Here is a 22,362-nt window from a genome sequence, read left to right on the forward strand (position 1 = left end):
CTGGGTCAAGCCTGAGACTGCCGCCCAGCTTTTAGTCTCCTGTGCTGTTTGGAATGCCCTCCCTACATCGCAAATTCTCTGCATCCACTCTTCATCCACCTGACAGCATTTCAAGAACTTCCAAGCCTTTCTTACTCATTAAGGTATCTTTATTTTGCCAGGTGTTCCTGCTGACACGGTTCTGAGAGAGTTTGGAGAGTATTTCTTTGAATTCTGTAAACGCTCAGGCTATGACCACATGCTGAGGACACTGGGTGGAAATCTCTACGAGTTCATAGAGAACCTGGATGCATTGCACAGCTACCTGTCCCTTTCTTACCAGGCAAGTTCGAGTAGTAATTACTGAGCAGGTATGGGTGGACTCTGCCGGAGTTTGCAGCTGAAGGAACAGCATCTCATAGGTGTGAACGAATAATGGAAACAGATGCCCTGACAGGCTCTCCTACGTTCTGAAACGGATTACTCCAAAATGTTAGGACAATTTTTTAAAATATTTTTTTCTGAGTAGTCCTCAACATTAGATATTATTTAGTGCATTGGCTCTAATGCATAGCGGATTTCCCTTCACAGGTGAGCATATTTAATTTTCTGTTTTTCAGCTTATTCATATTACTGCTTATTTTATTAAGACATGGGATGCTTTTGTACAAGTGGAATTCACCAGTATTCTTTATCAGAAAAAGGTACTGAGGTTTTGTTTTTGTTTGTTTTTCCTCAGGAGATGAATGCACCGTCTTTTAGAGTAGAAAAGAATGAAGACGGGTCAATGCATTTACATTACTATTCAGACAGAAGAGGTCTGTGCCATATTGTGCCAGGTAATCGGATAGAATGCAGAGTACAGATCAGCTGGTAATGCCATATATATACAGAGTACTCATATATTTGCAGTTACGCTTTGCTCGGATTTCAGAATCTTTTTTGCAGATGAGGACTGGCCGTGGAGTTGAAGGCTGGTAGAGTTTAGTCACCAGACATCTGACCTCGGTATTTCCCTACTGCCCGATCACTCCTAGCTCCCAGTAGCTTCCATCAAGATTTACGATACGACAACCCAGGCCATAAGTGTCCATTCCTGCTATAGAACTCCTATAGAATTCCCTTCCTGGAAGAAAAATTAAAGGTCATGGTGTGTATTGTGTCTAACTGTTGATTAGTTCTCAGTGACTCATGCTCCTTAAATTACAGTGAAGTAGAAATTATGGTTGATTTGAAGACATCCATCCATCCTGTAATAAATACTCCTGCAGCACATGGAATCTCTAAAACTACTATTGAACCCTGCTCAAAACGGAATCTTCTACCGGCATTTATAGGAATCTCCACAGTTGTATTCGTGCAAGGGTTAAACAGCGGTAAATCTGTAAGAGATGATCATATTCCTTTCTCTCATAGACGCTGCTGAATTTAGGAGTTTATCAAAACTTCCTCCTTTGTCAAAACTCATTTCATATACCTATTGAAGCACAGAACTATTTGGAATTTCAGACAGAGCGTTTCATGTCATTGTCCAGCATTTCGCTTAGCTATTAGGGCTAAGCAGAAACGAGAGGACTGATTGTGCATCTTCATGAAAGATATTTCCTTCCTTTCAAAAGAAACTATTCTGCAACGACTGAAATAGATTTGTTATAGCAGAATCTCTTTAGACCCCCTGCACTTTTTGGGTTAATGGGAATTCATATTAGTACTATGTATGACTATTTGGACACATTCTTCAGATATCCTGCTGAGCTGCTCCTAGTGAAAATAAGCATTTGTCATCGGACAAGACAAAAGAAACAGTAACTTTTATCTCCTATGCACATATTCTTATCACAGCAGCGGTAGTGGGAACGACGTAGGTTGCTTTCTTCTTCCAGAGTCCTTTGGAAAAGTGATTTCTGAAACAGTGAAATTCCACTGTGGGCCCTCTGAAAGGGAGAATGGAAAGGGTTTGTTCTTGGCAATACTTTGTCTTTTGTTTCCCCTTCAGGAATCATCGGTGCAGCAGCCCTGGATTTCTTTAACATTGAGATTTCAATGGAAATAGTCGATCAAACAGAAGAAGAAGAAGAAAGAACTGGGAAAAAAGAACATATTGTTTTTCTTGTCACTCAAAACCCTGTATTTTCATACAAGGAAAGAAATGCATTTTCTTCCTCACCTCAATGTCTTGCTGACTCTGAAAAACAAATTGAGAACCAACTGAATAAAGAGGTATTTTAATATTCATTATCACTCTATTATTAAAATATGATTAAAATAAAAACACCCTTGAATTTCCCTTTGGATTTACTTCAACAGGACCTTGAAAAAGCCAAGAATACAATTAGAGGCAGAGGAAGCTCTGTTTGTCCTGTCAAGAAAAGTCACTGGAAAACAATAAGAGGAATAATCACATTAGGAAAAGGTGAGAGAGCACGCAGAGGGAGCTTGCCATCATTTCTGAGTCTCGTCAGTAAGCCTCCCTGCCTCCACCCACCCATCCATTTTGAAGTTGCCCTTCGTATTTCCTCTGCATCTTTTCAAAATGTTTCTGGTTAAGTTTCTTTCAGTTAGACATTGCTAACCAAAGAAAAATTGCAGATAATAAGCATGCTTAGTAATGACAGATACCGAAATGGAGTATGACCTGTCACTTTTGTCTCTTAAACAGAGTTTTCTTCTGAAAAGTATTCTTCTGTAACGTGTCACTGTGTGGCACATTCGATACTTCCTTCTCATGTCACTTGGTCTAAGATGATGAATTTAAGAGAGTGTTTTTTAACTTGGTAGCTGCTACTCCTTTCCAAAGTTATCAACTGTAGTAAATTCTGAAAGACAAATTACACCCTCCGCTACCAAAAATCTACTGCTAATCTAGCAATCTCTGTTTATATCTTTATATATTATATGTTTATAATCTCTATTTATATCTGTTTATAAAACGGAAGGATTTTTTCGGTTAGGATCTTTCGATTCCCCAAGAGGAGAATCCAGCTCGGTATCGCCAAGCTGTCTGGATTCTGGGAGGAGTGAAAAATTGAACCTGATCTCATCTGGTACAATGCCACATGCATTACAAGAGCAGATATATTGAGCAAGAAATTAATATATATTCAAAATAAAATTTTAGAGTAGCATTATTACTTTAATAAAAAAATCCTTTAACAATTAATGCAAGAGTTATCAAGAGCCAGACTTTGAAAGATGAAAAACCCACATTGACTTCCCCTGAAGCACTAAGAGATCTCAAAGCTGGGTCCTAAATTTGTAATCTTTTTCACCAGCCTTCTAAGTGACTTAAGCATTGGTTATCAAGCAGAATTTACTAGAGTGACTGTCATAGCCACCTTCTGAGGGACAGAGATCACTTGAAATAATCATCCTTTTGATTATTGCGGGTTACTGGAGAATCCAAGTTCATACTGCGAAGATCAGAGGCTTTGGGTGCTTCAGTCAGATAAGCGCTTTTGACTGTTTTACCCATTTTATTCATTTTACAACAATACCTGTTCGCTAGCAAGCACAGCCTGCTCTGTAGATCTGTGGCCATTTTGAAAAAAACTCAGGGTAAGTAAAATAGAAACCAAACAGTAATTTGGTCTCTGTGCTACAGACTAGAGTTCTTTGTATAGGAGACTGAAACCCAGATCATGCTGGGTTTTGCTCCGTAAGTGTTCCTTAGTAGCTGGCAAAGTATATTAAATCCATTTCTGCGTACATTTTTGTGGGATATAGCTGTGTTATATTGCTATGACATCTGCAAAGTCATAGAGCAGAAACATCTACAGTTGTTCATCTATTCTTATTGTTTCCACACAATCTCATGCATCTAGTGCTCTGTGCTTTTTGTGTGGTTAAGTTTTAAACTCTCAGCCAACTCAGACTAGTTGCTAATCAGCTGTGTGTTAAACTGTGGAGCATTTAGCACAGATGTATGCGCGTTTCTGGACCCCCACACTGTTTACTTTGTCTTCACTCATTATGATATAGGGTCCTGTCTCACTGAGTGCCAAAAAGTAACGCTGACTGCTTTTACAAGGTGCAACCTGATTAAAAACTACACATTTATCTTGCCACAGGTAAGCTCCTGAGAGGATTTGATCCTGTTTATCCCAAGAGCCTCTGGATCGACACAAAAACATTTTGCAATGGACTTCCTTTTCATATGGTTTTTGACAAAGAGGTAGGACAAGCATGTGGTAAGGGCATTTAGTTTGCATAAACCGTACAGTAATTTTCTTCTGTTTTGACTGTCCTACACTTCACTGCTGCCTGTGCTCTGTATACAGTGCACACTCATTTGTAGCATTTACAGAAGTGCTCCGTACAGAGACATGCAATAAAAGTCACTCGTAACAACTGGATCTGGATCGTTTCAGATAGGAATCTCCTTTGAATTTATTGAGATTACCATGTCTGAAACAGCTGCAGATATGCCAGCAAGGTTTATTGCAGCAGTCTATCTGTTACCAAACACAGAACAGAATTTTCTGAGGTTTCTGGCCACCTTCCTGTCCTTGGATGTGCCAGAGACACGACCCATCCTTTAAACTGGCTTTGTACTGATAGCTAGTCACCCTCTGCTCCCGGTTACCAATCTAGCCAAATGCTTTTGTAAGGCTTTGCTGGCAACTGAGGCTCTACAAGCTTCCCGAGTCTAATCCTACACGCTTCTGCTGGGACAACCCAGCTACCTACTGAATCAGGCAGCATGCAACCCCATCTAGTAGGACCTGGGGGTGCTGGTTGACAGCCGGCTGAACGTGAGCCGGCAGTGTGCCCAGGTGGACAAGAAGGCCAATGGCATCCTGGCCTGTGTCAGAAATGGTGTGGCCAGCAGGAGTAGGGAAGTGATCGTGCCCCTGTACTCGGCCCTGGTGAGGCCGCACCTCGAATACTGTGTTCAGTTTTGGGCCCCTCACTACAAGAAGGACGTCGAGGTGCTGGAGCGTGTCCAGAGAAGGGCAACGAGGCTGGTGAGGGGTCTGGAGAACAAGTCTGATGAGGAGCGGCTGAGGGACCTGGGGTTGTTTAGCCTGGAGAAAAGGAGGCTGAGGGGAGACCTCGTCGCGCTCTACAACTCCCTGAAAGGAGGTTGTAGCGAGGTGGGGGTCGGTCTCTTCTCCCAAGTAACAAGCGATAGGACGAGAGGAAATGGCCTCAAGTTGCACCAGGGGAGGTTTAGATTGGACATGAGGAAAAATGTCTTTACTGAAAGAGCGGTTCAACATTGGAACAGGCTGCCCAGGGAAGTGGTGGAGTCACCATCCCTGGAGGTATTTAAAAGACGAGTAGATGAGGCGCTTAGGGACATGGTTTAGTGGGCATGGTGGTGTTGGGTTGACGGTTGGACTCGCTGATCTTAGAGGTCTTTTCCAACCTCAATGATTCTATGATTCTGTGATTCTAACTGGACCCCAAAATCTCTTTATCTTCCAGGGGAGGACTGAGTCTCCTCTCCTGTGCACACATACTCTGCAGCAATGGAATTGCCTTTCCCTTCGCAGGGACTGCTCTGTGGCTGGTTTCCAACTAGCCTGGGTTCCCACCAAGCTACAGTTCCTCTTGCTCCCAGTTCCGTGCAGAGAATATTAGCTTAAGACAGGAGCAAAGAAAGGAGAAGCTGAGAATGGGACAGCAGAAGAAAGCTGAATACAGCCACTCAGGGAACGTGTTTTGGCATCACACTGATAGAGATTGCAGAGCACATAGTCTGATTTGTGCCACTGTCCACATTAGCTGAAGTTCAGATTTTTAAACCTTTCAAGACATCCAGTCAGCATAATTTGTTAAAATTACTAGTGTGGAAAAAGGGCAAGTCCTGCACCCATTATTGGTAGCTAGGTCAGAGCTTCAGTAACTCTGATGACAAGCAATGAAGGCACGGTGGACATTTCTGCAGCAGTTAAGAGCTCATATATGGTCGTTAGGCTAAAAGAGAATGACTAAACCTTTACACAGCAATGGTTAAGAGAAGGTAACCCATGGCATCCGTTAGAAAATTAATATTTGCCAAGACCTTTTGTGCCACAGCTATTCTCTTTTTGGAATGCAGGACACGCTCTGGTATCTCTAATTTTCTCTTGCAGCTACCTGTAAGGCTGTTAGGCCTACACAAATGCAAGCAAGGATAATACCAAATAGTTTTGTTTTGTTTTTAACAATTGATAGGGAAGAGCATTTGGATAACAACACTCCTTTCCCGGGGCTTTGTCTTGCTATGAAGGACACTCATTCAGAGCTTTGCGGTAATGCGCTAATAAGATAGAAACTTTGCTCAGAAATAAGCCATGTAGTATAGCAAGGCTAAGTGTGTGTACATGTATAAACAGTGATCAGATATAGCTTGGCCTGAACCCGAACAGGATACGAATTATAACACATTGTCCATATTTTTCTTTTTAAGCTCCGAGTGAAGCAAGCTGGGGTGAGCATTCAAAAGATCGTACCTGGCCTTCAGACCACGGGCATCTGCTTGGATCACTATTTCAGTATCATTCACCCAGAAGTACCCTTCACCATCTCTAGCATTCAGAAATTCATCAACAGCCAATTTGTTTTCCAGACTAGAAGAGAGATGATGCCAGAGTCATGGAAACAACGGCCAATGCTAGAGCTGAGAGGTACTTCACTGTTTTCAGTAGCATAAGTGTTCATAATAAATCAGGAATTATGCTGGAGTTGAACCAGTGCCTTTCTGTGGACTCCTGGCTTCACATAAGTCCTATAAATGGCCTCGTCTTTGTGCAGTGAGGAGAGGATTAGATGGTTCTGTTTAGAGAAATGGTACTTTAAGATGCTTGTAGACAAATTCTGCTATTACCTCACCAAATTTTGAAGGCTTTCAGTCAGAAATAACAACTGCTCTCCCATTTGAAAGGCTTGGAAAGATAGTGGTTTTCTAACGCTGCAAAACCCACATCTTCCCTGAGTAACGGGGACAAGGCCAAGGGAGGATTAGATTGTTTTCTGAACCACCTGTGGCCTCAGTTATTCACAGAGTCGCAGAATTGACTCAACTCTAGTTGAGTTTGGAAGGGACCTCTGGAGATTGTCTAGTCCACCCCCCCCTCAAAGGAGGGTCAACTAGAGCAGGTTACTCAGGACCATGTCTAGCTGGGTTTTGAATATGTTCAAGGATGGAGACTCCACAACCTCCCTGGGTAACCCATTCCAGTGTTTAACCACCCTTACAGTGAAAAGGTTTTTTCTTACGTTTAAATGGAATTCCTGCCTTTCAGTTAGTGCCCATTGTCTCTTGTTCTTTCACTGATACCACTGAGAAAAGTATTTTTTACTCCCTCCTATCAGGTATTTATACATATTGATAAGCTCCCCCCTGAGGCTTGTCTTCTCTAGGCTGAACAACCCCAGCTCTCTTACCTTCTCCTTATATGACAGATGCTCCAAGCCTTCCCAGGTCCTCCATCCTTCTTGAAAACAGGAGTGACGTTTACTTTCTTCCAGTCCCCAGGAACCTCCCCCAGTCACCATGGTCTTTCAAAACTGATTGAGAGAGGCCTCGCAAGGACGCTGACCAGCTCCCTCAGCACTCCTGGATGCATCACACCGGGTCTCGTGGACTTCTGTATATCCAATTTGTTTAAATGTTTACTAACCTGAACTTCCTGTGCCGACGGTAGGTCTTCATCGCTCCAGACTTTCCCACTGGTCTCAGGGCCCTGAGATTCCTGAAGGGCGATTCTTACCAGCAAAGGCTGAAGCAAAGAAGGCACTGAGTGCCTTGGACTTTTCCATATCCTTTCTCAGCAGATCCCTTGCCCCATTCAGCAGCAGGCCCACATTTCCACTAGTCTTCCATTTGCTGCTCATATACCTTCTCCAGGTGGGTTTTGGCTTTTTCAACCCTGTATCTTCCTCCGGGGTGACTTGACCCAGCTTTCACCTCTTGTATTCTTTCTTTTTTATATTTGAGTTTAGTCAGGAGCTCCTTGTTCATCCATGCAGGCCCCTGCCATGTTTGCTTGACTTTCTGCACATCGGGATAGACCATTCCTGAACTTAGAAGAGGAGATCCTTGGAAATCAACCAGCTCTTCTGGACCCTTCTTCTTTCCAAGACTGTATCCCATGGGATTCTTCCAAGCAGATCCCTGAATGAGACAAAGTCCAGTCTCCCAAAGTCCGGAGTTGCGATCTTACTTTTTTGGCTTGTTCACCCCTCGCACTCCACCATCGCACAGTCATTGCAGCCAAGGCTGCGCCCAGCTTTCACATCCATAGTTCTTCACTGTTTGTAAGTATCGGGTCTAGCAGGACACCTCCCGTCATCGGTCGCTTGTGTCAGGAAGCTCACCTGTGTCAGTGCCTCAGTGCACTCCAGATATCTCCTGAACTGCTTGTGCCCTGCTGTGTTGTCTGTCCAGCAGATATCAAAGTAGCTAAAGTCCACCGTGAGGCCTCTTGTCTTAAGGTCTCATCTACTTTTTCTTCCTGAGCAGGGCATCTGTAGCAGACACCCGTCACAACGTCACCCACATTGGTCTGCCCTCTAATCCTCATCTGGAAGCTCTCAGCTGGCTCATCATGCAGCCCTAGGCAGAGCTCCACGCATTTCCCTTGCTCTCGCACATAAAAGGCAGCTCCCCATCCTTGCCTGCCTGTCCTTTCTAAAGAGTCTGCGTTCATCCTTTGCAGTACTCCAGGTGTGCGAACTACCCCACCAAGCCTCTACGATCCCAATGACGTGGTAGCCCTGAAACTGCACGCAGACCTCTAGTTCCTCCTGGTTTTTCCCCATGCTGTGCACGGTTGTGTACAGGCACCTCGGAGAGGTGCCCAGTCACGCCCATTTCCCAGAAAAGGTACGAGAGTTTCCCCCGTAACGCTGCCCCGTGTGTTTTTCTTTGCGGAGGTTAGAATCAAATATATAATGTAAGGCATTACTCGGGCGATTCCTGCAACGTGGTTGTATCGTCGCTCTTGGTTTTGGTTAGGATTCAGTGCCAGTTGCCCTGTGAATCTCCCCAGCCCTCAGCTACGGCCTTCTGCTTCACTGGGGACCTGTGGAAGGGACACGACGCCAGCCCTCAGAGCCAACTTCTGCTCGTGGAGCCACCGGGCTCAGCACGGAGATGCACTGAGCTGCGTAAAAGTAACTGTCCGTGTCTCACCTCCCCATAGCTCTACGCGTCAGCCTGTGCACCCGACACAGAATCCCTTTGCACCGCTAAGAATTTTCTTTGCCAAAGAAATTGCTGCTTTGCACGTGGAGCAACATTTTAAGCGCAGCCACCCAGCGCAGGCAATGCCCGTTCACAGACCTCGGGTTGCATCTTTGGCGCATGCGGACAGCGACGAAAAGGCGGGGTGAACGTTCCCGCAATAACACACCGCAAGCATCGCTCCTGCCAGCGCGCGCTTCCCGTCTGCCGGGCGAGGGGCGGGAAGGGGCAGGGGACGAGGGAAGTGCTGAGGCAAAGGCCTGATAACATTGCTACAGCTGGAGGAAAGAAATGGCTTCCCCTGCGCCTCCACGCATTTCGATTCCTAAAATGTGAATGCATGATTCATTCTTAATTTATGCCTTTGAGGGGAGTTATTTCCTACTGGCTGGGTTTCAAATGTGGATAAAAATAGATTAGTTAGCCGTGCTTTTATTTTTTGCAGTCGCATTTTCAGATTCGGATTTCTGTCTTCACCACCCCCACCCCCCCACAATGTTACGTAAGAGTTTACCAGTTAAAATTATTTTAGCAAAAATGATATTTTATTATTTGCTTTATTTTTACTGGGAGGAATGAGTATGGAATGATTCTCTGCTTCGTATAATTAACTATAACGACATTTGGTTTAAGTGTTCTGTGACCTCAATTTTCCTTCTCTGAACTATATAATACGACCTAATTTTCCCTTCTCTCCTTTCACCTTTACATAATGAGTGTCAAATCTGGTATTCCTGAGATTCAGAAAAAATTAAGAGTTTAGGGAGACCTTGAAAAAAGTGATGTCACCAAAACAAGGAACTTTAACTAGTCACAGGTACAATTTTACATCCTCTTATGCTGTCAGGGTTAATTCACATGGTATCTCTGATGTTCCAATCCTGTTAAGTTTTCAAGCTGCTCATCGAGTTGCCCTGGGGGTGGGATGAGAGAGAAAGAAAGAAATAGGAATTCCTGGATTGCTGTTCAGAAACCAAGGGTACTTATGAAGCAAATAAAGAATAATAATAATAATAATATAAAAAAATCAAACCCATAACCAAATCTCAACAAAGAAAACAAAAACTCAATCCCCCACCAAAAATCCCTTCTACCTTTCAGGCATTTTTGTCCCTGCTTATTTAGATGATCATAGTGACTGAAAGCTGCAGCTTCCAGGAAGGAAGGCTCCATTGACTTTCCTGGGGCCACGTTTTACCCACTGTGAAATTAAACTTTAAATGTTTCACTTAATCATTGTGAGTCTCAGTTCCCCTGTGCATGACGCTGACTGGCTTCAGGAACAGCTCAAGAACGGAGAGGAGAGGAGAGGAGAGGAGAGGAGAGGAGAGGAGAGGAGAGGAGAGGAGAGGAGAGGAGAGGAGAGGAGAGGAGAGGAGAGGAGGGGAGGGGAGGGGAGGGGAGGGGAGGGGAGGGGAGGGGAGGGGAGGGGAGAGGAGAGGGGAGAGATGTTGTGAGCACTGGGGTTCCTCGTAAAAAGGAGGGACCTGAAGCATGGCTGGGCTCTGCCTAGCAATTGCAATGAGTGACTGCTTTCTGGGTCCTGAATTTTTTTAATGTGGCTGGTGTACCTCCTCCAAACAAGTTCACCTCTAATTCCAGGAAACAGAGTAATTCCTTTGACGACCCAGACCCTACAAAAAGCCACTGTCCTTAGAACTCATCCCCTAAAATTAACATCAGTAATACTGAGCATCACGTGAAAGTCCAAGCTGCTGAAAACTCTTACCGACGCTTCTTTCAAACAGGCCAGATGATCTGGATGGAGTCCCTGCAGTGCATGCTCTATCTCTGCTCACCTTTGCTTCGCACCTTGCATGAACTGGAGGAGCGACAGATGCACATTGCAGACATTGCACCTCACGACGTGACCAGGGATCTGATTCTTCTCAATCAGCAGCGACTGGCAGAGATGGAGCTCTCTAACCAGCTGGAGAGGAAGAAGGAAGAACTGCGGGTACTGTCGAAGCACCTGGAGGAAGAGAAGAAAAAGACTGAAGCTCTGCTCTACGCCATGCTTCCTCAGCACGTGGCCAACCAGCTGAAAGAGGGGAAGCGAGTCGAGGCAGGTGAATGAACAGGATGCATTCGTGATGCATGATTCATGCACCAGGTGATGGTGATAGAGAGACCGGGGTGCTGGCACAGCCCCATTGCCACTATCGTGGAGTACATTCTCAGCTTGGTGACATTCATAGGTAGGAGGAGGACCACAGACCCTTAATCTCGCTGATAATAAAGATTAGACTATTCTTTCAAACAAAGCTTTGGAAGCTATTTGCCAAAATTGTTCCTTAGGAGGTGAAAGGTGGTAGCAGCTGCCCATTCAGGGAACAAAATTCAGCGTTTCAACAGTAAACTGAGATTTTGTTTTTAACGTGGGTGTGCAGGGAAACGAGAGCTCAAAAATGAAAGGAATAAAGAAATTGGTCTTTCCTAGAAAATTCTCTTAGTTCCTCGATCCTATCTATAAACCTAGAATCGTCATGATTCCCATTGTTATTAAGGATAGCAAGTAAGAATATGCTTAAATTCCCTTTAGTAAGCACATACATGAAGTTAGAGGTAAAGAGCTAAGTATATCCTGAATATGGACGGACAAATGGATGTATTCAAATGTCTGGACCGTTTGAGATGTGCGATGGTTCTTACATTGGATACACTCTTATATCGACATCTCTCTTTCATATCAGCACCCGTATATGAGTGTTACAACTGATAGGTCATATTCCTAAAAGAATGATGAGAAAGTAATCTTTGCAAACAGGTCTCAGACAGATGTCGCGATTGCCCAGCCATTACAAGTACTTACTGCTGGTCTTTCTGCTCACAGGAGAGTTCAAGGAGTGCACTATATTGTTCAGCGATGTTGTGACCTTTACCAACATTTGTGCCCGATGTGAGCCTATTCAGATAGTTCTCATGTTAAATTCAATGTACCTGCGATTTGACAGACTGACCACGGTGCATGATGTGTACAAGGTATGGACCGATCGATAAAGGCTGTAGAAATAGTCTGGAAAAAGATTTTCTTGTTGATATTTTGGTTTTTTTTGTTTTTAAATGCACTTCAATCCTCTCCCCCCAGCATGATTTTTGATAAACCATAAAATATTGCACATTTGTAGTGGCCACACAGAGAAATTAAAAAACAGGCAGAGGTGTGATTAAATATGTTTAAAATTTTCAGACAGGAATGTAACTTCTATCATGGGCTAGAGCCTCTTTCCACAACGCTAACACCAGAACGGCTGTTCTTTCATACACCTCTCTCTCCTCTCTCAAATGTCTACCCAACAGGACAGGATATCCTAGTTTATGGACCAATTTGAATCATTTTCCTAGTTCTTTTATTCCAACCTGTTGTAAATAGGTCACTATGTCATTAAGTGTCTCCTTTGGTGGGAAATAACATTATAAACAATACCCAGATAATACCTAGGCTTTGTTTTGCTTCGTGGAGAGAGATCTTAGGCAATGGTATAGATCTCCTGCTGACCCCAAAGAGCATTGATTAGATCTAGACTGTAATGTACGTGTTGTCTCCAAACCGTGCTGGAAGGATCAGAGCCCTGGCTGACATATAATAATTGCGTTATTAACATCTCCAGAGCTACCCAGATTTGAGGAGCTGAAGAGCAAGTCCTCAGTTTCTGTCTGTCCCCAGCACATTAAATATTTAGGAAGGCAGAAATAGTGAAGGGTGAAATCCAAATCTCATTCATTCCTTGCTCAGGCGAGGCATGCAGTTCATCCCGCAATAAATTGTACTGGGAAATCAGAAGCATTTCTGCCTTGGCAAGGAAACTGTATTCAATAATTGAAGCATCCAGGATATGGCCAACAGCTCTCAGGATAAATTAGTGTCATATTCTATCTAAATCATCCATCATGAGTAAATTATCTGTCACTGTAATAATCTCCTTTTGATGCCTGTATATAACTCCTATTAATATTGAAGGAAGTTGCTAGGGTCCAGAGAGGGAGGACAAGATTACTATTTCAGGGAATTGAGAAAGAAATGAAATATTGAAATGGATCGAAGAAACTTGGCCCAAGCTTATAAACATCTGAAGTTATGAATAAATCTTGTTAAATTAAATCTCCTACCACGGCCGAAAAATAATTAGGGTATCTATTTGCATTAGTAGCTTTTTACAGTTGTTTTTAATTTGTTACAGAAAATTGCTGGCATGACTATGGGGTTGGCTGTCTGATAGAAGGCATGTACAGGAACACATTTTTCGAGACTAATGCGCCGAACAGTTTTAAGTCATCATGTTAATGAACGAACCCAAAGACGAAATTATGTTCCCGCTCTCCTATTGGTGTTCATTTTTAAGAAATCCAGTGAATCTAATTTAAACTGATCTCTTATTTACTGATGGTAAATGTAACAATGAAGTCTCATAAGAGGAGTTTAGAAAATTTCCTTACCGTGTAACAGTCTTTTACAGTGAATTTTAAAGGTTTGAGAATTCTCTGTTTCAAACAGGCCTATTCTATTTCCAGCAAAATCTCTGGTACAGGGACAAACCCCAGAGTATTTCTCAGGTGCCTTGTCAGGCACTTCAAGGAGACTGGGTGCCTGAAGGAGAACGAACCCTTCAGTGTTCGTCTCACGGGCTGCAGCGTGTTGTGGGAAAACAGCTGGTTGTAAGGAAGGATGCTCCCGAGCTGCTTAGTTCACACTTTGCATTCTCTGACATCCTGGAGATTGGAGTTTTCTTAATTTCATGTGAAGCCCTTATTAATAATCACCAGTGAATAGGCTCCCTTGCTTTATTGTGACTTTTTAAAAAAGAAATCTCTTTTGAAAAAGAAACACGCTTTTAACACCAATTGTGAGTTAGAGCTCATTAATAGCAGTCAGCTATCGGATAACCTCCTGGCTCAGGAGTCTGTGCCCGGGGACAGCTCTTTGCATATAGGTCTGCCCTGGGTAAGAGGAAGGCAAAAAGCCTGACACTTTCACAGCATCCCTTACTCCTTAGGGTCTCTCACGCTGACACCTAAAATGGGTCAAGTAAGCAGGGACAGAATGCATTGAAATTTTTAGTGTGGAGTCAAGGAAAGGATCCCCGTCTCAAGGAAACTCGCACGTGCTAGAGCTTTTTAGTGATTGGAAACATCTTTTAGAAGAAAAGGGGAGTTGGTGCAGGTGAGAAGAGCCCCAAAGAGCAAAGCATTAACCTGAGCAAGATATATATGGCATGCTCATGTGCTTGTCCCTCTCAATTAAAGGTGGAGACAATTGGAGATGCCTATATGGTAGTAGGTGGGGTCCCTGTGCCTGTACCCACTCATGCTGAGCGAGTTGCTAACTTTGCCTTGGGGATGATAATAGCAGCTAAAGGAGTGCAGAACCCAGTTTCTGGAAATCCTATCCAAGTAAGTTGTTAATGCAAAGATGCATGTGTGGCTGTCTGCTTCTTGGGTTGGGCTTCTGGTTAACGTATTGCAAGAGGACATCCAAGAGCTTCTTCTGACTCCTCTGTGACTTTGGGCAAGGTCCACATGGGTACCTTCACTAAGAGTCTCTCCCTGTGGATATTTGATATTTTACTGGTGTCCCGTGTTGTGTTAGGATGAACTTTTAGGTGGCTGGATAGCATTAAGAAAGATCTTAAATAACAAGTGACATCTGGGGGGGGGGGGTGGTTTTTATGTCTTTGTGAAGATTAGAGTTGGGATCCATACCGGTCCTGTCTTGGCTGGAGTTGTTGGAGAAAAGATGCCTCGTTATTGCTTGTTTGGAGACACGGTGAATATAGCTTCCCGGATGGAGAGTCACGGTGTCCCGAGTAAAATTCATCTAAGCTCCAGTGCCTATCAGTGAGTAACTATGATGGAAACTTTGCCTTTTAAAAGCTGTGCTAAAACCCACTGGCCTTGGCAGCTGCAGCTTTCAGGGTAGATGATGCTGTCTTCAGTCACTGATTTATGCAGCTTACTTATAAAGAAAAATCACTGCTTACGAAGAGTTTTATTTGTTCTGATTATTTCAAAAGCACTTGTATATGGAGACAGAGATTTGAGAGTCTCGATCCTAGAGAGCAAAATATGGGAAAAAAATAATTGTGATAGCTTATTTGGAAGTACCGATAAGTGACGTAGATGCTAGAAAGACAGAACATTTAATTTGACGTCCTGCGTAACAAAAGCTTTAAAATCTCTCTGATTGAGCACAACAATTTGTGGCGTAACAGTTCTATTTGCACTTACTAAGGATTAACTGCATAACCCACTATCCTATTTGTGCAGTGAATAATTTACTTTCCTAAAACTCATGCCACTAAAAATTAAATACTGCATTTTCAAGAATTTTATGTATGCCTCAAATATGTATGCAAGAGGTTGAAGCGAAGACAAGCTACAGAGGAGGAGTACAAAAACATTGTCTGGGCACATAGGAATGATACTCGGAAAGCCAGAGCTCAGCTAGCATTGAAATGGGCAAGGAAGGTTCAAAGGCAGCAAGAGGAGCTTCTGCTATGTGAGCAGAAAAGTATAAATGGAAACGTGGACCTGCTGTGGCAGGTGATTTAGTGACAGTGCCCTGAATAAAGGCTGAGTTACTCAAGGCCTCTCTTGCCTCGGTCTTCACTGACGAGGTCTTCAAGGTCCCTGCACCTAGAGTCAGGATTCAAGGAGTAGGTGAAGTACCAGTATGGGAAGAGGATCAGATCAGGGGTCTTTTGAGAAACCTCAGTCTGTAGGAGTGTATGGGAGCAGATGGGATGCCTCCAAAGGTAATGAGAGAGCTGGGTGATGGCATTACAGCGCTGCTGTAATCTTGGGAAGGTCATGAAGATCAGCACCGTAGCAACTGTACAAAGCCAGATGTTAACCTATATTGAAAAATGGCAAGGAGGACAGGCTGGGAGCTATAGGCTGGTCAGCCTCATGTCAGTCCCAGTGAAAACCAAGTCCTTTCGGAAACCATTTTTGGACACATCAAGAAGGCAATTGGGAATAGCCAGTCTGGATTTACCAGGAGTAAATCATGCTTGACGAGCCTGATTGCCTTCTCTGATGAAATGACTGGAGATAGTTCTGTCTAACTGACACTGGCTACCTCAGTTCTTAATTTCTATTTACTGGTCAATAAGAACCCTCCACCGTACTGAAGTATTTGACTATGTGATCCATTGATTTTTGATCAGGCTGTACGTGTAAAGCTATAAAAGCACAGCAGGCTTGAATAAACAGTTGAAACAAACCCTCAGTTGTTCACGGATCAATACGCTTTTCCTGGACTGTTGTGATTTGATTACTTTGATTACAATAGCTCTTCTAAAACACCAGTATCATTTTTGCTAATCTTGAATTTTCATGTGTCATTTTGCTTCTGCTATTTTAGATGCCTAAAATACAAGAATTTTGAGATGACTGGAAGAGGAGAAATAGAAGTAAAAGGCAAAGGGAAAATGCACACATACTTCCTCATTAGAAATAAGACTGCAACTGAGAATGAGATTATGGGAAGGCCAATGAAAGACTTAGATTCTGGCCATGAATCTGTTCAGTCCTTTCAAGAAGGTAGGACTGAAACAATACCAAGTTGCCATCAGCCAGGTAGAATCAACTCGACATATCTTTCCCTCCTTGAACAAATGAACATTAATACAACTCAGTTAAATATCCTTTTCTCTTCTTTCAGTTACTCAGACTCAGCCAGAGAAGGACCAGACCCCGGCCGTTGCAATGAAGTATATTGATGGCCCCACAGATGCACAAAACAGCCTCAAAAGAAGAAATCAAGCGAAAATTGCGGATTTAACAGGTAGTTATTTAGTTACCATCTAGCAAAGACAACGGAACTAGGAAGTAACTGAGGCTTAATCTTGCAGCTTCATTATATTCTTCTTCTGAATAACCATTGTTTTACTCAAGCCAGAAATTTGAAGCTGACCGTTCTGCACACTGTTTAGGGCCAAACAAATTCACCTTCAGAGCAATCCCGGGTGTTAGCTGCGCACTAGGGAGAAAGAAGCTGACATAGCTGTCAAACCCCCGAGTCCTTCTGGCAGTGCAAACACGAGCGGGTAAAATGTCAGACAGCTTTTCACATGGACAGACCCCAACTGTTCGTGTACGCATCTTTTCCTAGAAAAGCTGTCATTATTTGTAGTTATGGGGAAGCCCTTATCGACTCAAGCCTGAGAAAGAGAGACCTCACTGGCTGTGCAGCCTGGCAGTCCTCAAGCCAGTCTCCTCCAGGAGTCAGAAGGATTTATTGCCATGCCCAGGTTCTGCGACCAAAGTTCATCCTCCTTTGAAGTAGCTGATACTGAAAGAGAGAGAACGGATTTGATGCCATGACAGTCTAATCTGCTGCAGCGAGTCTTGTAATTCTATTTACGTGTTTTGTGGATTTTATACAGCCTAAATATGTTGTCACTGATTACTAGAAAATATTTTACTCCCTTCCCTCCCACCTGCTTAGACGTGGTAGTTAATCTAGTATATGGTGTGCTGACAAACAGAAACCTCTACGGTCATTAAAAACTCACGCTGAAGGAGTGTTTCCTTTCAGGCAAAACTTATGATTCCAAAAGCGATGGGAGTCTCCATGGCAACCAGCAGGCAGATGATGGTCCTTGTCCTCTAAACCGGGGAAGAGTCATACCTGCTACTGAAGAGGCACAGATTAGGAACGTTCGCTCTAATTTTTGCACTTTACTCTAAGTTTCTTACTTTTTACATTAAACAGAGCAATTTTATTATGATTTAGTGCATTTTGCTGTTGTGGGACTGATTTTGTATATCAAGTACCACATGATTTTGTAAAAAAAAAAAAAAAAGAAAAAAAGAAAAAAGGCATTTCATCACAGTTTTCAGCAAAAAGAAAACAATGGAGGATATTTTTTTTTAATCAATCTATGTGTGCCATATAGTATTCCCAGTGGAGAAGGAAACCACCGCGAGATGCTTTGAAGATGTATTTTTCAGCCTCTGCCACGTCTTTGAATATCCCTATGTAAAAATCACTTCTTGGTATCTCGCGCAGCAATGGAGAAAGAGGTGACTCATCCAGCTAGAAATACTCCTACTCAAACGAGCACTTGCCATAAAAGAAACATTCCCTGAAGTGACCATCTGTCTTGACTTCAGCACAGCCAACAACTTCCCCGGGTAAGGTCAGCAGAGTTTGATCTACATTTTAACTGCGATGACGGTTTAATCTCTTAACGGGTCATTTGTTGGGTAAAGGCATTGTGCGGTGGAAGTGCAGAATAGATCTAATACAACCTGTGTTTCTCCATCCTGAAGAGAAAAAAGTCGTGTACTCTGTGGCACCCAACAGTAAAAACAACACCTGCGACCTTTGAACCAGCTGTCCACGCGGTGCTTAGGTGATCGTAGAAGGACGTGCACATAGTGAGGTTACGTAGCATCGAATTCATCACAACACTGAGGGACTGCTCAAGGCCTATGAACTATTTGAGACCTTCAAACGAGTTGCAAGTTTATTTCTCATTTTCTCACCCCAGCTAAACAAAAAGTTTCAGGACTACAGATGGAGCCTGTCCGTGCTGGAATTAATGTCGTTAACATCACTGAAAATAGCAGCGTTAAAGATCAACATCACTTAACCTGGTGTCAGAGGCTCCTCAGCTGAATTACTTCCATGCTGATACATTCTTAGATTACGCCTGATCAGAAATCGCAGAGAAAAATTGAAGTTCAGCTGTCAGGGATTTAAGATGTAGGAGCAAAAATACAATGGATGTAAAGCTTGTGGACAATTTGGCGCATCATAAATTGTGCTCTCACTCCTATAAACGTAGCTTGGAGTAGGTGGAATGTGCTTGTACTGGGTGACTTTGACAGGAGATGCGCCCCGCACGCTGATTTATTACCTTTGGGTGTGGATTTGTTGTCTAAGGATGCAAGCATGAGACCCATTTGAACTTTGAGCAAGAACTCACTGGAGAAGATGATAATGTTACTCCTCTGTTACAGTCTGGAGCATCACATTTCCACCTCCGTGGCTGCGGCAAGAGTGAGGGTCTTTAAACACCAGGCAGAGAGGTAAGACTGATGAAAGGCATCTCCTCCTCTCTGTAGTATAACAAGATGAAATTTCACCTGGTTAGATTTTCTTTTTAAACCTCTGAGACAGTAGCTCCCTTGTCTGGGTGCTCTACAGCTCTGTCTACGTCAGCAAGTAGCGCAGACCAGTAGAGGAGGACGTGTAGAGCGAAACCGTCAGTGCTGTTGTCCACGCCATAGGTATTTCGGAGGGCTTGCTAGTGTGGTCCCACGCACCGAATACCTGTTAGCTTTTGGAGCACCTTATAAGCACATCCTCTGACTTAGTTTCGTCCGGAAGAGACCCGTTCGTGTGCTTTGGGACCACTCTACAATGTGAAATAAAGTACGGTAAGTGGGTTTGACCAGGAAATTCACTCGGGAGGGTCCTCCTGACTCTGACTGAAATGCTGATGTAGACGCACCCTTTAACATGAGCACTTTCCACGGTACGGCTGAGCAGCACCGTTCTGGGAGAGTGCAGTTTTATGAATGGCAGGATTGATTGATTGATTGATCGATTGATTTATAAGGATTTTGCTGTCTAGGCACTGTTCGTTATTTTGGCGAGGGCGAGATCTACTGGAGGTTGAAGATGCATCTAAGGATTATTATTGTTAAGTTGGGTATCAAGATTTTAAACATTTGACTGTGTGCTGCCCTCAGACACACAACGTCTAAATTTCACCTTCATCCTTAGTAACTCCTCCCCACCGCTCCAGTGCTCATGGCTTCGCGCTTCTGTATTATGACCATAGCTTTAAAAAGACTTTCCTAAAGAAAAATAATACCCAATTTCTCTCTCGCTTACTATGATGTAAATGTGAAGTAACAGTTAAATCGGCACTATCCCACTGATTTAAGTCGAGAATCAACTCTGACAAGACTTTTTTGTCTCCAACCTAGAGACGCGTTTCACTACCCTTGACTAGTCGTGCTGATGGAACGGAGAACACGTCGTTTAACAAATGGCAGTGGTGGACTCTGTCTTTATCGGCTGTCACTACGGAGATACAAAGCCACTTAGCCCCAAGCACAAGTGTGACACAGGAGCGTACATCTCTCAGCGGCCGGTGCTAATGCAGGGGGGAACCTCTTGCTGTCTCAGCTGCTCTTGCAGTCCCGTACCTGCGTGGCTGAATACCACTGACCACCTCTCCGAAAGGAAGAATTTCCAACTGGAAATCGTCCAACAAGCCTGGCCATCAGTGAATAGGGCTTAGTATATATTCCAGGGTTTAATACAGATATATTCCAGAGTGGTTTTAGGTTTTAGAGCTCCTCTGAACTTGTATGGATCCTCTTGGGAAGAAGAAACAAAAGGACCATGGCGTAATAGCTGCCTGCATCTCTCTGTCCAAATTTTAACACTCGCTTTGCTTATAGCTGCCCTTTTTGCACGGAGTAATCTATGAATGTTTAATATTGGAATGTTTTAATTGCCAGTAAGTGCTCCATGGTAAGTCACTTTGTGCTGTACTGTGGTAAAACTGATGTGCTTAGTGGTTTCTCTGTGGCCTCTGCTACAATCTGGTTCTCCTGGAGGTGCAAAGCTAGGTCAAATCCGCACAACTGCTTTTAAAAATTAACGTACCTGTGCATCATCATGTGTTCTTAAATCTGTGGGCACTGCTAAAGACTGCAAAAATATTAAAAAATAAATCTTTCCATTAATATACTGACTGCCATTTGTCGATGACTACTTTGATTCCTTTCCCTCTTTCCCCTTCCACCTTTTCAGTTCTTTTTCCCTGTAAGTATACGAAAGTTTAAGACCATTATACCTCTAAAAAACGTCCAGTGAGTTTAATTTCTTGACCATACACAAAGTTATATGTATTTGTGTGACATCAGAATCAGCAGCCCGCTACAACTGACATTGTCATATGCTTACTAATACGCAGTCTCGGTGTCGCTGACCTATCCTACACAAAAAGGGTGGGAGAAGAGAATTCCCACTGCTGCTTCATGGAAGCTGAGGCTTAGAAAACTTAAAAGTTGAGACTTTTGAAAGCTGTCTAAAGCGTATGGATTCCCAAATCCCATTAAATCTGGTGTTCAAACATGAATTGTCAAAAGCTTGTGTACCTTAAAGGTCGAGGGGCCAGATTTTCAAAGACGTTTGTTGTTACTTTGCTAAGTGAAATCAACTGGATTTAAGTACTTAACTGAACACATATGCACTGTCTAGTTTCTGACAATGAAGCTTTCTTTAAAACATTTAAAAAGGACTTCCCTGTAAATGCCTTCTAAAATGAGCTGTTCAGTTAACTTTCCAAACTGTAACCTCATTTGCTGGAAGTCATCGATTCATTACTTCTGACATTACAATGCAACTCTGTATGGACCCAAGCTGAACATCAAAATCCACCAATAAAATAGCAGTGAAATTGAAATTATTACTTCATTGGTGAGAATATATTAAAAATGTACTTGAATAAACAGAACATGGTGAATTTCAAAACGAAAGAAGGGGCACAGATTTTTATACAAGTATACAACATAACGGAAAATCCAGAAGGGATTTTTTTCCACCAGGTCTCTGCTTTCACTTTTGAAAGCTCAAGAGTTTGAGTAGACAATGAGATGAAAATCTGCCTTAAAGTTATCGGTACAAACATCTACTGTTCATGCATTCTCTGTACAACATTCAGTCATCAGTGCTGCCTGTACATAAAGAAATAGCAACGTGCAGTATTTTGGTTCCATAAATACTTGTGATCAAAATAAACATGTGGGACACTATCTTTACTCATATGACTAGGAACTAACAAGCACTCCTCATTTTTTACAAGCTGTTTGTAGTTCTTTCTCACATTTATTTTCCACCTGTTTGCTGAGTTTCTGCTAACGCTTTTTGAGCCGAGCCGTGCTGAGAAGCCGTTCCTGAAAAATTCTGATATTCACAATTCTTCCTGTTTTGACTTGGTGTACAGCCTTTAGTCTCTGGCTGGATGAACACACCAAGTCAGAAACAGATTTATAGTCACATCTTCATACTGATTAGTACTTACTCTCCCCTGCGCTCCCTTAGAGGTGAACCCCGATGGACATAAACAGTCATTGCCAAGCTTTGCGGAAATTCAGAGTAACGTTAGCTGACTCTGTAACGCCTTCTTAACTTTGCTGTATTAGTACCGTGAAGTTTTGAAGCTTTACATACAGAGGAAACC

At 43.0% G+C, this 22,362-nt stretch overlaps 1 protein-coding gene across 3 annotated transcripts in view; it reads left to right on the forward strand.

Annotated features, from left to right (window-relative positions):
• Positions 1-21,585, forward strand: part of LOC143161735 (guanylate cyclase soluble subunit beta-2-like) — a 23,717-nt gene extending 2,132 nt beyond the window's left edge. Inside the window, exons 4-18 of one of the 3 annotated variants that reach the window (XM_076340887.1) lie at positions 162-322; positions 719-818; positions 1,976-2,199; positions 2,287-2,392; positions 4,047-4,150; positions 6,374-6,590; positions 10,900-11,220; positions 11,985-12,133; positions 14,396-14,542; positions 14,832-14,986; positions 16,515-16,729; positions 16,815-16,937; positions 17,691-18,289; positions 18,428-19,189; positions 20,096-21,585. In XM_076340887.1, coding sequence (XP_076197002.1) covers positions 162-322; positions 719-818; positions 1,976-2,199; positions 2,287-2,392; positions 4,047-4,150; positions 6,374-6,590; positions 10,900-11,220; positions 11,985-12,133; positions 14,396-14,542; positions 14,832-14,986; positions 16,515-16,729; positions 16,815-16,937; positions 17,691-17,842 — 2,174 coding nt within the window. In that variant the 3' untranslated portion in view covers positions 17,843-18,289; positions 18,428-19,189; positions 20,096-21,585. Of the gene's footprint in view, positions 1-161; positions 323-718; positions 819-1,975; positions 2,200-2,286; positions 2,393-4,046; positions 4,151-6,373; positions 6,591-10,899; positions 11,221-11,984; positions 12,134-14,395; positions 14,543-14,831; positions 14,987-16,514; positions 16,730-16,814; positions 16,938-17,690; positions 19,190-20,095 lie in introns of all 3 variants that reach the window. The other 2 variants (XM_076340886.1, XM_076340888.1) reach the window with 2 other exon arrangements.
• Positions 21,586-22,362: the final 777 nt, after the last annotated feature.

Source organism: Aptenodytes patagonicus, chromosome 6 (assembly GCF_965638725.1).
Source record: "Aptenodytes patagonicus chromosome 6, bAptPat1.pri.cur, whole genome shotgun sequence".
Classification (NCBI taxonomy): domain Eukaryota; kingdom Metazoa; phylum Chordata; class Aves; order Sphenisciformes; family Spheniscidae; genus Aptenodytes; species Aptenodytes patagonicus.